A 14,764-nucleotide genomic window follows, 5' to 3' on the forward strand; every position below is an offset into this window, starting at 1 on the left:
CCCTCTTCTTCCTTCTTCCTTCTTCGTTCTCCTCTCTGAAACCCTAGCCAAGCAAATTGAGAGAAAAAATGTCGAAACTCGGTAAGAAGGCTAGGAAATTCGCCAAGAAACATCTTCCATCTGTGATGAAGAAGAGGCGAAAGCAAAAGGCTATGTTCAAAAAGAAACCAAGTACGAATTTCAATTTAAAAATGATTGTAATCCTGATTACTTTGTTTGTTTAAATTTTAGCAGTGGTCTTATAGATTTGTTCTTGTTAGTGTAGGAGGAGAGAAGAAAGACGGTCCTACACATAAAACTCTTCCTAGAAAGCATTTAGATGTTGATGATTATGAAGATGATGTAGCTGTTGGAGATGTTTCACTTGTTCCTGTATTCGATGGGTATGAAACTGATGATTCGATTGAAGAGGGTTCTGATAGTGATGAATTTCTTCCAGAGGTCGGTGGGATAGTTTCTCAATTTGATGATTTGAGTTTTGGATTTGACTGAAATGGGTTTTTTTGAATTACTAAACAGACCTTTGAAGGTGCGTATGATGCTGCAGGCGAAAGCGACGATGAATCAGGTTAGAATTGAGAAGTTGAATTTGTTGTGTGTAATCAGTTTATATGATATCTCAAAGAATCTTCCAGCTGGTACAAACACTTACAAATCATGCTATTGTCTTTACTAAGCACTTTGTGGAGTAGTTTTTTTCTTTTTCTGCAAGACAAAAGCGAAAAGGAAAAACTAAAGATTGCCCACTTTGTAGAATAATAAACTAAATCATGCTATTGTCTTTACTGATGGGAGCATTACTTCCATTGTTGGCCAGTTCAGATTGGTTTTTAAGCTTTCGGTACAATCACCGTAGAAAAGCCAAAATCATGCTAAGTGAACTGCCATTTTGTCAAGTAGAGGCATGCATATACTATGACCAAAATAATACTACGTGTTTTCAGGATCTTGTTGGGATTGTGCTGCATTTATCGTGAATAGCTAATTTGGTTTTTGTTATAGAAATGTGAGATTATACATGAAGCTAGTGATTATTATTTGTAGTTTCATAATGATCTGCTTGATTTTTTAGGCAGTTGTTCACATTAATGTATTGTGTCAGTTGTACCCATTCATTAGAAATATTTCAACTCAGTGCATGAAGATTTGCATATTGATGTTACTTGTACCTAAAATAAGAGGTTCAGGTAATGACTTAGATGTTGAATAGAGTTGGTTGTGAGTCTGTGACTAAGTAAGTTTATCTTTATTGGAAGATAGTCAGTGTGCCTAATTAATAGGAATTATAATTAGTCTCTCAACTGTTAGTAGTTTAGGTTTAGGTTAGTGGGGTTAACTCCTGTTACTGGGGTTAACTCCTATCTCACATGAGATGTACGTGGGTTGTGCCACTTCCGGGATACGATACAGGAGGATGTACGTGGGTTGTGTCTAATCTATCTGATTTGTGCCACTTCCGAGATGCGATACTAGGAGTATCGTAACCTGAATTCAAACCCTCGACCATTACCCCCTCCAGCCGGCTACCAATCCCAAGTAGGAGTCAATTCTTAGGCCTCCTATTAGGCATGAACTATGTTTCAGAAATTCTTGTGCTAATGTAGACATACCAATTCTAAATCATTTATCAATATGTGAACAAATCCCATTTCACTTCAGAAAAAAAAAGAGGCAATATTGTAGAATGGATGGCATTACTTAAGATGATTGGAAGTACAAGACAGTAGTACACACTACATATTAAACTCACAAGCATGATCAATTATTCTTCTCTTATTCTTTTATAGTAACACCACTTGTCTTGTACCATTGAATGCTTGAACATCTTTGAAGCCATTGTATTTCTGACGGTTGTCTGCAATAAATAAGATAATGCATGAAAAAACTGCAGTAGCACTCTAGTATTGTTAAAATAACATTAATATATAAACAAAAATAAAATTAGCGTACCCTTAACTTGATCCATAACTTGATGAGGACTTACCTTCATTGGACTGAAACTTGTTATTGTTACCGGCAGCTCCATTAAATTCATTGATGTTGCTGCCTGCGTGAGACCCAGTATTGCTAGTCTATCGATCACTTGAACAGACCCTGGCACTTGCAAGGGAGTTGAAACCCCAGGAAAAACCATTGTTGGAAGCCATGTTAAGTAAATTGGTTGGTAAAAGATTACAAGGAAAAAAAATTAAACCGAGAATGAGTTGAAGTAGTTCACTTAATTCTAGGATTCAGAATCCTTAAAAGTTCTCTTTGAATAAGAAAACCAATGCAACTGGGGATTTCGTAGAACAGAGCTAGACTAGTGTATCCTATTTTCCTGACTGCCAACTCCAAAAGATCAGGGAACTTACTTTTTAAATATCATATGGTTGGACCAGATGTCAAGCCAGTAGTTTGTGCTCCCCCCATTGCCAATAGCATTTTTTTCCCAAAAAAAGCCTTAAGTTTTGAGATAGCCACACACACTGAAGTGCATAAGCATATTTCACCTATTGAGCCAACAGTCAAGCTTGAGGGAATTGGTATTTTGCAGATACAGTTTGACACCAGAGGTTATTCCTTTCATTATAAAGAAATTATGTTCATAGCCTCCAGATTCTTTACTGCACTTAAGAATGTGGTGCACAGATCAAAAAGTAATGTAAAAAAGATTTATTAAAAGTCCATATGTTACATACCCAAAATTGTACAACTTTCTACAACTTTAAAAAAATACCGAAATTTTACCAAAACCAAGAAAAGTTCATCAATATCAGTAGAAACCCATTTGGTGTGAAATAGTAGCTACCATGGAGCTGTGGCAGAAGATATGAAGTTCTGCAAGATATGTTGTTTTTTAATTTTTTTTCAATGTTACTCCTCTCTGTAAACTTCAAGGTTTTAGCTTTGACATCCACTACCAAATCTTCTCAATACCCTAAAGCATTACAAAATTGAACTAGTAGTGATTTTTAAGTTTGTAACTTATTAAAGGGTGAATAATTTCTTGCAGATGAGGGGAATGATAGGCCTTTACAGGCGCAGAACAAGGAACTTCGTTTGGAACTTGCCAAGCAAAAGAAGAAATTGGACCGCCTGATTGAAAAGGTAATGGTGCATTTCTATAAATAAATGCAACGAGTAACAACTTTACGGGTAGTGTGAGTTTGTTTGAGAATCTGAAACCTGACAATACTGATAAACAATATTTGATCCTTTTTTGTAACTGTCATATCAGCACATTTTCCCGATTGTGGTTAAAATCTCATAAGCCTCAAAGATTTGTATGAATACAGGTAGCTTTGGCTGGAATCTTTGTCACGCATAATTAGCTCAACGAGAAGAAGTTTTCCTCATAAGTATGATTTGATTATGTGTCTCATATATAGGAAATCGATAATTTAATTCTGAAAGTACTGAATAATGGTCTGAGGCTACATGATATCACAGTAAGGTAGATCACTGCAAAGGAACTGCGCACAATGTATTTGTATTACTTTAGCTATTATATTCTAAGATGGTTGAAATCAATATTATGAGCTTGTAAATGAGAGTTAACATCGAGAGTTCTGTTCCACAACCCAATCACATGATTTTGATACCTTACTAAGTTTAGCTAGAAATTGATTGCTTCTGTTATGAGTCTTTACAAGCCTGAATAATACTGTAAAGACACCCACATTAAAAAGCTTCTACTTATGAATACCATGCCAGCGTTGCTTAACCCAAGTTCTTTTTCTTAATACATGAAATCTATCTCAATAAGATAAATCAAACATTTACTCTTTTCCATTCTAAGGTTGACAAACCAACGCTTTATTGCATATTTGTATAGACTTCGTGTTTGTTCATTTAGTTTTCTTTTTCTTTCTTGATTCAATTGTACTTTTCCCATGTTTTGTAGGTTATCTACTGAGTTTGATTTCCGTGTTTTTGTTTTTTGATTCAGGATCCAGAATTTGCAGAATTCTTGGAAGCTCGTGCTAATGAACTTGAGCAAGATAGTGATTATAGTGTAAGTTGTTTGAGCTGCCATACCTTCTTTGTGTTGTGCTCATCTTAGAGTTGTTAGAAATGAGAATTCTACCGAAACTTTCTATTCATTGAACAAGGCTGACTTCCCGTTAGAGAATAGTTCGATCCTTGATTTCATATGTCTCTTTTTACTTCTAATTGTAAGGAATATAAGCCCATCATATAAGCAAGCGGATCCCGCAGGGTATAAAGAACCCAATCCTGACAGAGTATAAGATATTAATAAATTGCCGGGGTTATATGTACTCTGTTACTTGATTTGCTTCCTCAGCGAGAGTTATGAAAGTTGTATTGTCCTCGTCAGACTGTTTTTTACTTTTTTTCAATACTTTTGGGTTTGGTTGTGTCAGGATACCGATGAAGAAGCCGAAACTAGTGACCAGGATATGGTGGAAGTTGATTCCAGCATTGGCAAGCCTTTGACTACTGCAATAATTGATTCCTGGTGTCGACTGATTTTAGAGGAAAAGAACTTGTCTGTTCTTCCTAATCTGTTGAATGCATACCGAGCTGCCTGTCAATATGGATCTGGTGATGCCATCGATGCGTTCTCACAGAGAATTCAGAGTAGCAAGACGTTTGTTAAGATAGTGAACTTTACCCTTCGTGAAGCCGATAACATATTTCGAACACATTTAGAAATCCCGATCCCTGACTGCGAGAAACATACTGTTTTGGGGTTGAAGAAAACTCAAAAATGGAAAGACTCTGAGCCTCTGATTCAGTCTTATCTGAGTAGTACAATTATCTTTCTCAACCACGTTACTGACTCTGAGATACTTGCATTTACTCTAACGCGTCTGAGAGCTTCGACCATATTCTTTGCTGCATTTCCGTCACTACTGAAGAAACTCATCAAGGTACTTCTATGGTTGTTTAATCGTTGAAACTTACTATGTTTCTGTTTTCTAATTACTGATGGCTGAGAATATCTACCAAACTGGTGGTGGATTGTAATGCTAAGAGTGGACCTCTTGGAAATTCAGGAAGGCAATGGTCCTTGGTGTGAAATACGTCACCTTGAAGATCTCCTGACCAGAAATTGCCTGATCGTTAAACTCCAAATATTAACAACAAAAGTTGCTTAAGAATCACCATTAAAACTGAATTAATGTGTTGTTGTGGCTAGAATTTTGCAATGGGGTAAAGGCTGGGGTGAACCCCATGAGCTTGAGCATCTTTCCTTGTGGTTTACATTTGCCCCCCTAGCACTAATGAAGGCAATTTGACATGCAAAAGCTTTCATCTTCGTCTTTTCCTTATGATACTTAAAATTGAGTGCAGGTGACAGTTCATCTCTGGGCAACTGGGGAAGGAAAAGTTCCATCTGCATCATTTCTTATCATGCGTGATGCTGCTACGCAGTTGAGTTTAAACTGTCTCGAGTCCTGCTTGATAAAAACATACAAGGCCTTTATTGCACGAAGCAAGTTTTTGGAGCCCACAAATTTGTTACACATAAAATTTCTTGCGGACTCCCTTGTCGAGCTTTATTCTCTAGATGTTCCAAGATCATGTAGCAAGGCATTGGTATCTATCCAGCAGCTAGCCACAATATTACGGCAGTGCCTTCACACAAAGGAAAAGGTAAATGCTCTTCCAATTTTTCATCCATAAGATATGACATAGTTCATAATATTTTTAATTTACAAATTTTGCTTGAACCTGAGGTACCCATCTGTTTATTGTTTTTAACTCGTGCACGAGCAATATTGTTAGGATGGGATACAGACGATTCATTCTTTTCTGTTAAGTTCTTTTGTTTGAAATTTCGATGCTCATTTGTGTACGAAACCGGGTTTCTTTTAGGTTGCATTCTGCTAATGCCCAGGTGTTTATTGTTTTTAACTCGTGCACGAGCAATATTGTTAGGATGGGATACAGACGATTCATTCTTTTCTGTTAAGTTCTTTTGTTTGAAATTTTGATGCTCATTTGTGTACGAAACCGGGTTTCTTTTAAGTTGCATTCTGCTAACGCCCAGGTGTTTGTGTCTTCAGGAAACAATGGAGAAGATATATAGCTGGCAATACATCAATTGTGTGGATTTGTGGGTTAAGTATGTCTGCGCAAACGTTGAAGATAATGACCTTCAGTTGTTGGTGTACTTAATTGTTCAAATCATTAATGGAGTGCTTCACCTTTTTTCTGGGCCACGACACTTGCCTCTGAGAGTAAAATGCATTCAAATGCTCAATCAGCTTTCAAGTTCTTCTAGGGACTTCATCCCCGTGACATCCTTGGTGCTCGACTCGTTGGAGTACATTGGAACTGGCAAGGAAGATGCAAAATCTGCAAAACCCTTCGACATGTCATTTGCACTAAAGGTTATATGATTTAAGAGTTTGAGTTTTTAATGTTGCTTGTTGAAGTTATGGTAGGCTGATAAGATTCAGTTTCTGATGTAGGTTCCAAAGCAGTGGCTGAAATCACGTCTCTTCCAAGAAGAGTGTGTCTTATCTGTAATTGAGCTGCTTTCAGCTCACTTTGCTCAGTGGAGCTACCATATATCATTTCCTGAGCTGGCTGCTATTCCCCTAATTCGTCTGAGAAAGTTCAATGAGAAAACTACTGTTGAAAGTCTTCGACGTCCAGTGAAACGTCTAATAGATATGGTATATTTGTCTCCCCAGTTTGTCTCAGTTTAACTTTAGGGTTTAGCTTCATGACATTATTTCATTGGATAAATTTATGGTAATGCAGGTTGAGCAGAATGTTGAGTTTGTGAACAAGAAAAGAGAAGAAGTCGCCTTTTCACCAAAAGATAAGGCAGCCGTAGCCTCTTTTCTTCAGGAGGTTGGGTTTCTTTATTTCGTTTTTCTTTACTTCAAATCAAGAGCTCTCAATTCTTACTCTGTGGTGTCTTGAATGCTTTTTGTGCAGATCAAAGTGGACAGCAAGCAGACTCCTTTTACTCAATACTATACTGATATCATTAAAAGAAGCCTCTCCAGAAGTTCGGTCATGCAAAGGTATATTCTAATGAATCTCATCCGCAACCATTGGTTTTAGTTTCTTCATGTTTTAAGTTCGACTCAAGTACAGTGCACATAAACCTGGAATAAGATGTGCATAGGGACTAGACATGTTTGGCATAAAACATTCGCTTTGAAGTAACCTTGAGGTTCATTTTTCTTTCTTCCTGTTTACCCTCAACTGTCTGTTTTCGACCCTAACTACTCTTGTTATACACTTACAGTAAAGCAGCACAGAAGAAATCAAAGAAAGGGAAGGCCAATGTTCCCAAAAAGGGCACACACAAGGAGAATGCGGAGAAAAGCTTGGATTCAACCCAGAGTGGGAGAACAGATGGAAGAAAAAGGAAGAAAGGAAGCGATGAGAGCAGTGAATCAACTCCAAAGAAACCAGCCGCAGAAGAAAAGTTGACAACAGTCCACCACGACAACACCACCGCTGAGGATAACGCAACAGATGTTTCAAAACAAGTAAAAGTCAGTCCAGTGGTTCAAAAGTCAAATGGGAGAAGAGATGTAAGAAAAGCGAAGAAGATGAAAACTTAAGAATGAGCAACAACATATTCGCGCAAAATCTAGAACACCCCCAATTATTATTATTTTTGTATCCTGCGAAATATGAATCCATTAGGTACGCACTGTTTCCAAGTGCAGTTGGAAAACATATTCTCAGTTTAGTTTTAGTGTATAACTAGATTTTGTGCCCGGTGCGGCTCCGCAGACCATCCACCATCATTTTTTGTTTCTCACCTGGTCGTGCATTTTCTGTTTTTTTGTCGCGTGGCTTCTCCCCGCCTGTCGCGGAGGAGGATTTTTGATTTTGTGACTCGGCTTCGCCTCGTCCAATCGCTTAAGATCTTTGATTTGGTGTGGGACTCGTCCCGATGCATGTTTAAGATTTTTTATGTGCATCTCCCTGATTATAAGTCATTGGTATGAGCTTTATGATGTCTTTAAAAATACAGTAGCTTATCGTTCGTTATTGTTCTTGGATAAATATTTGATACATCAATCTTTGTTTATAAGAACGTTACCTATAAGATGACTATCATCTCTAATGCAGGATCCACCATTCTTTGATGATCCAACAGGCTTTTCCATCACCCAGGGCCCAATCATGAAGCTCGCTACTCCTTCCGCTGCAAACTTCCTTTTCTTGCCATCATTCTTGCGTTTTTCGTTCAGACTATAAAATTCATCAATTGCATCCATTAACATCTATTAGAATTGTGGGAATAACATACCCAGCAAGATCATATTTTCTTCAAAAAAGACCAAATCCACCTCCAAATTTATGACCAAAACTTCCAACAGTAGGACATCACCCAGAAAAGAACCCATGTCATGGACTTGACTTGCAAAAAACAGCAAGAAAAAAATGGAAAAACCCTTATCAAAAGTTGGGGCATGTTAATTTTCATGCTCATTATGAAATTAGAAGATTATTTATATCATTTAGACATTAAATTGGTGCAGCCGTCGGGGAAAGGCAAACCATCCTACGTTGTTGGGAGAAAACATAGATTAACAGGAGATAATAAAATAATGACAATGCTTGTGACTGTAATGATAGATATTTTTTTTTTTATGTTCTGGAGTGCAGTCAAAAATCATCACGGAATTGCTTTTCATGCACACAAACTTAAAATTTGTTAGCATGTTTGCTACACTGAAAAATTAAGTATGAGAACGTAAACAACGTACAGAAAGGAAACAGTATAAATAAAAAAAGAACCTTTTTTTTATATCACTTCTTGGTCCTTTTTTGGTGTGTGCTTTGCACTGCACTTGCAGAAAGCCCTCTGCCTTTCTTCCTACAATGCACCATCATCAAAGGCATATGAACAGTTGTTACACGTGTATGTCAATTAAGTATACCTTGAACTTCGTAGTCCTAATTTTCTAATAGTTCTCTACATTCATCTTCTCATTGACAATTTAGACCTTTTTTTGTGGCCACGTTATTAGTTCAACGTTCTGATTTTCTAGCTTCAAATCAAATAAACCAAACCTAATAACACATAATTTCGTTTTGTCACCAGTAGCTAAATCTTCATTTTTTTCAATACTGTGCTCAATTTAAGTATTAGATTGTGATATTCTGAAATGATAGGTAAGAACGCTATTAACTTGCCTCTCCAGTAGATTGATAAAGGATTTGTTGATCAAAAAAGATACAAAATTAGGTCTTTTTGTAGTTTCAACTTAGTGTGCATTCTTGCATTTGGAAGATATCCCCTCTGATAGAAGTACTAAATCTTCAAATATATATATGAAGATACCTGGAAAGGTTGTTTTTTATACAACAGTTCTGAATCAATCCCATTTTCATCCGCGAGTACTTCATCATCAGCTGCAACATCATCGTGACTGGAAGTGAAAATTAAACTTAGGATAACGTAATAAGTAAAATTCTGCACTAAGAATAAGAATAAGTGATTATGTTTTTAAGTATTGGTACATGGTAATTAAAAGGGTAATGCATTATCGTGTACTCTATATGAAACATACAAAAAATCCAACAAATCTAATCCAATCAATTTTAAAGTAGAATCAAATTTGTATAAAATACAAACAAAACAATAAATCCCCCATTGCAACTTGGCCACAAAATAGAGAGAAAGTATAAGATTAACAGAGGCAGCGGCTTTGCCATACGATTTGGTTAAACACTTCAATTCTGGGGCCAAACAAAGACAACTTCTTCTCTTCAGACCACTCCAGATCCATTTCCTCTCAAATTCGTAATACAATCCAAACCCATTGCAAAAATGGTGGACTAAACTGGTTGTTCAGGCATTTTGTCGAACGCCTTGTTTGACAGCCATGAATCAATGGCAGTAACCCATTGATTCCTTGTAAAATCGAATTGGACTGAAACCCAATGACTCATATTACTCAATAATCTCAAAAAACTCATCTCAAACATCCACAGAATATCTAACCAAAAACTTCATCAAAATTCAAATCAAAACTCATATATGTTCATAATAATTGCATAAGGGGCTTAGAGGAATTCGTGTACATTTTTCGCTAATCCAAACCAGCAGCCAACTCCAACAACAAATTTCTTTTCCGAAAAATTTGTCTCAATCATGGATTGTTGCTACGACTTCAAAGAAGAATAACTCCTGTAGCTTTAATGGAAGACTATGAGTAAAAAATGAATAAATACTGTATCTTCTTTTCTCAACCACGGATTTGATTCGGAAAGGAGGAAGAAGAAAACTTTTGTTTACGGATGTTAGGCCGTCATAGAGTTAGGCCGCTTTTTTACTGAAGAACCGAAGACGTTACGTTTTGACGAAGGTATTGTCTACATCAATCGGCGTTAGTAATGTCCAGTTAAGTATTCGGTTTGTAAGTAATTAACAACAAAAGTTGTCGGTAGCTAAAATGTCGCCCCAACCATCCCCAGTAACATACCATTTCCGTCCAGTATATATTTTGCACTAAAATGCAAAAGCTTTCATTTTCTTCTTTTCCTTGAGATATTTAAAATTTGAGTGCAGGTGACAGTTCATCTCTACCACTTCAGTTGTGACACTTATATCCATATGACAGCAAGCCAGACCATGTGAAGACCGGAGCAGGCAACCTAAATCCATCGGAAAATCCTCTCAAGGGACATTAAAGGATATATGTCACTAAAGGCTCCAACAGGTGCTCGATTTTCATCACTCATAGAACTCTTCTGAGTACGATCCCGCTCTTCTTTCAGCAGTGGTCCTTTCTGCAGCAACTTCAATAATAGACAATATAATTATGTTACCTTATTTATCTGGGAGAATATACGATATGCAATGAAGTCTCCCAGATTTCGTGTAATCCTATTTATATGAGTTTATGGAATGAGAATAATCAACGGATTCATTAACATCCGACATAGTATCACGAGGCCAAAAACGGTCCTCCTTCTTCTTCCTCTAAAAACACCAAAAACACCAATAATCATCAATGGCAAATAATCGATCCATACCGAATAATAAAAACACCATACATCCGGCTTTCGCCGTTTCCAACATCAAAGTTTTGATCCCTGTTACACTAGATATCAAACAAGACGAATACTCTTCATGGGTTCTCCTATTTCAACTTCATCTTCAAGCGCACAACCTCCTTTTTCTTATAGATAGTTCTTCTCCCACACCAGATCTTGACGCTGCCACCATTCTACAACTTGACGCCCTATGTCGTCAATGGATGTTCTCCACCATGACCAAAGACCTGATGCTGACTGTTCTCAAAACTGGAAAAACTGCGAAGGATTTATGGAACCATCTCAAACGTCTCTTCCAAGACAACAAAGGAAACCGCGCTGCTAGCCTTGAAAGTAAGTTTGTAAATCTAAAATTTATTGACTGTAACAACGTTGATGATTATTGTGATAAGCTATAGGCACTCTCCAATCGATTGAGTGACCTCGAGTTTCCAATGGATGAAAAACGACTAGTTATCCAGCTTGTCAATGGACTTCCGGAGGAATATAATACTGTTGCCTCCTTCATTCAACAATCGATGCCATCGTTTGACACTGCTCGATCTCAACTACGCACTGAAGAGATTCGTCGTGAACATCAAACACTCATGCTGCCCTTGCTGCTGAAACACCGCACACCTCCCATCACCTTCCTGTTGCTGCACAGCGTCATCAACAAAGTCTGGATCGCACAGCGCCGTTGCTTCCCAACCCAACAGGCCCACTGTTTTCTCACCAGCAGCCCACTACTGGATCGAACAGAAGCCCACTACTGCCCAACCCAGCAAGCCCATTTCCTCCTTACCCACACTGGGCTTCTCCTTGGAACGTTGCTGCACCTGGCCCATATCCGGCTGCTCCCTACTGGGCTTCTCCCTGGAATGCTGCTCCACCTGCCAACCGCGGACGAGGCCGCCAGAACCGTGGTAGAGGACGGGGTCGTGGCCGCCATCCAACAACCGGCCGATCACCACAAGCCTACATTGCTCCGACCACAGACTATCTACAACCGTCAGATATCGCCGAAGCCTACAGCTCTATGAGCATTCGGACACTCGATGATGATTTCTATATGGACACCGGAGCAACCTCACACATCACCTCGGATCCAGGTACATTACAAAAACTTTTTAATTCTAGTAATGTTCGTTCTATCTTGGTGGGAAATGGCAATAGCATTCCGGTAACTGCTAGTGGCTCTAAGTACATAAATCTTCCAACTCACACTCTTCACCTCAACGACACCCTTGTCGTTCCTTCCATCATCAAAAACTTAATCTCTGTTCGAAAATTTACCACTGATAATCATGTGTCTGTTGAATTTGATCCTTATGGTTTTTCTGTGAAGGACTTGAGTTCGAGGAAGACTATTCTCCGATGTGATAGTTCTGGGGAGCTCTATCCCATCACCACCTCCGCCGTGCAATCCTCTTTTTCGCCACCACCTCACCAATATTCTCTTGCCGTATGCTCACCTACCGTTTGGCATAATCGCCTCGGCCACCCTGGCAAAGCTGTCCTCGATGCTTTACGCACAAAATATTTTATTCAATGTAATAAGGATAATTCTCCCAATCTTTGTCATTCTTGTAAAATTAGCAAACATGTTCGTCTTCCCTTTTATGACTCTCAGTCTACTAGTATTGCTCCTTTTGATATAATTCATAGTGATTTATGGACGTCTCCATTGAATATAGATACGGGATTTCGTTATTATCTTCTATTTTTGGATGATTTCACCAATTATTTATGGGTTTTTCCACTAAAATTAAAATCCCAAGTCTTCACCAAATTTTTGGAATTCCAATCTCTTGTTCAAACTCAATTCGAACGCCAAATTAAATCATTCCAATGCGACATGGGTCGCGAATTTGACAATTCCACTTTTCACAACTTTGCTAGTAAAAACGGCCTGGTTTTTCGCTTCTCGTGTCCTCACACATCATCTCAAAATGGTAAGGCTGAGCGCATGATTCGCCGAATCAATGATATCACTCGTACTCTAATGTCTCATGCCTCCGTTCCTCCCAAATATTGGGTTTATTCTCTTCTTATGGATGTCTACCTCCACAACATTCTTCCTACTAGACTCCTCAATTTCAAATCCCCAATGTCCATCTTATATAGACGCCAACCCACATATACTCATCTTCGCATTTTTGGTTGTCTTTGCTACCCTAATCTCTCCTCCACCACACCACACAAACTTGCTCCTCGCTCCACTAGGTGTGTTTTTCTTGGTTTTCCGCCCAATCATCGTGGTTATCGTTGTCTTGACATTTCCACAAACAAAATCATTATTTCGAGACATGTCACGTTTGATGAGAACGTATTTCCCTTTTCTATTTCCTCTTGTCCAGGCTCTTCCCATACTCACGACCCACAAACCCATCCTCTCTATTCATTTCTAGATTCCTCCACCTATCCATCACCTGTGCCTTCAGATTCTGTTGAGCCTGTACCCACGCTCACTTCCGCTCCACCTCCTGAACAAGGCCCATCTCCTTCGCCCTTGTACACTCCTCCACACCGCAGGCTAGCTTATCCCTCTCAGCCCATTTTTACTCAACCCACTTCTACTCAGCCCACTTCTACTCAGCCCATTTCCACTCAACCCACTTCTCCTCTGCCCATTTCTATTCAGCCAATCTCTTCTCATCCCATTTCCAATTCACAGCCCATCTCCCTCGACACTCCAACAACCTCCCAAACTCAGCCCATCTCTGTGCCTGTCTCTTCCAGCCCACTTCATCCAGCCACACCTTCCTGCCCACAGCTTCGAGCGGCATCTCGCCCAACCACCAGGGCCTCCCGGGGCATTTTCCGTCCCATCCAGAAACTAAATCTTCATGTCCAATCCACAATTCCCATTTCCCCTCTTCCCTGTTCTCATCTTTATGCACTTAGGGATCCCAACTGGAATGCTGCCATGAAGAACGAATATAATGCTATGATTATGACCAACACTTGGGAGCTGGTTCCTCGACCTAGTAACGCTCATATCATTCGGTCAATGTGGCTTTTCCGTCACAAGTTTCACGCTGACGGAACTTTGCAACGTTACAAGGCTCGACTAGTGGCCAATGGAAAATCTCAACAGGTTGGAGTTGATTGCTTTGAGACGTTTAGTCCAGTTGTTAAACCAGCGACTATACGCACTGTACTCAGTATCGCAACATCTCGTTCTTGGGGCATTTGTCAACTAGACGTCAAAAATGCCTTTCTTCACGGTGACCTGGCTGAAACAGTATATATGCATCAACCACCAGGTTTTGTTGATTCCGCTCATCCTGATTATGTTTGTCGCCTCCGTAGGTCTCTTTATGGCCTTAAACAGGCCCCTCGAGCATGGTTTCATCGGTTTTCACAATTTATTACTGGTTGCGGTTTTCGTGGAAGTGTTTGTGATCCGTCACTTTTTGTCTATCACTCTGGTTCGGACACTGCATACTTATTACTATATGTGGATGATATTGTCTTAACCGCTTCTAATGATGCACTTTTAGAGCGTTTCATTGGGTTGATGAAATGTGAATTTGCTATGACTGATCTTGGCGCGTTACATCAATTTCTGGGTATTACTGTGACTCGCTCAGATTCAGGATTATTTCTATCACAGTCCTCATATGCACAAGATATTATTGCTCGTGCATCAATGGCGAACTGCAACCCAGTCACTACTCCTGTTGATACACAACCGAAGCTCAGTACTACATCTGGCCCTCCACTCGAGGATCCGACTTTATACAGAAGTCTGGCCGGGGCTCTTCAATACCTGACGTTCACCCGCCCT

At 39.1% G+C, this 14,764-nt stretch overlaps 1 protein-coding gene across 1 annotated transcript; it reads left to right on the forward strand.

Annotated features, from left to right (window-relative positions):
* On the forward strand, positions 1-7,951 carry LOC113323811 (nucleolar complex protein 2 homolog). The gene is made up of 12 exons (XM_026572163.1): positions 1-171; positions 266-441; positions 520-568; positions 2,996-3,090; positions 3,932-3,997; positions 4,368-4,877; positions 5,302-5,604; positions 6,018-6,344; positions 6,426-6,632; positions 6,721-6,813; positions 6,901-6,989; positions 7,217-7,951. Exons 1-12 carry the CDS (start codon positions 69-71, stop codon positions 7,536-7,538), a joined length of 2,340 nt encoding a protein of 779 aa, XP_026427948.1. The 5' UTR covers positions 1-68; the 3' UTR covers positions 7,539-7,951.
* The last annotated feature ends 6,813 nt before the right edge of the window (positions 7,952-14,764 follow it).

The sequence above is a fragment of the Papaver somniferum genome, chromosome 1, assembly GCF_003573695.1.
Source record: "Papaver somniferum cultivar HN1 chromosome 1, ASM357369v1, whole genome shotgun sequence".
Taxonomy (NCBI): Eukaryota; Viridiplantae; Streptophyta; class Magnoliopsida; order Ranunculales; family Papaveraceae; genus Papaver; species Papaver somniferum.

Excerpts from the sequence above, each read along its gene's own strand:
- LOC113323811 (XM_026572163.1), top strand. The coding sequence starts at position 69 with ATGTCGAAACTCGGTAAGAAGGCTAGGAAATTCGCCAAGAAACATCTT. Across the intron at positions 5,605-6,017 it reads GCCTTCACACAAAGGAAAAG|GAAACAATGGAGAAGATATA; the intron begins GTAAATGCTCTT and ends TTGTGTCTTCAG. Across the intron at positions 6,633-6,720 it reads TGAAACGTCTAATAGATATG|GTTGAGCAGAATGTTGAGTT; the intron begins GTATATTTGTCT and ends ATGGTAATGCAG.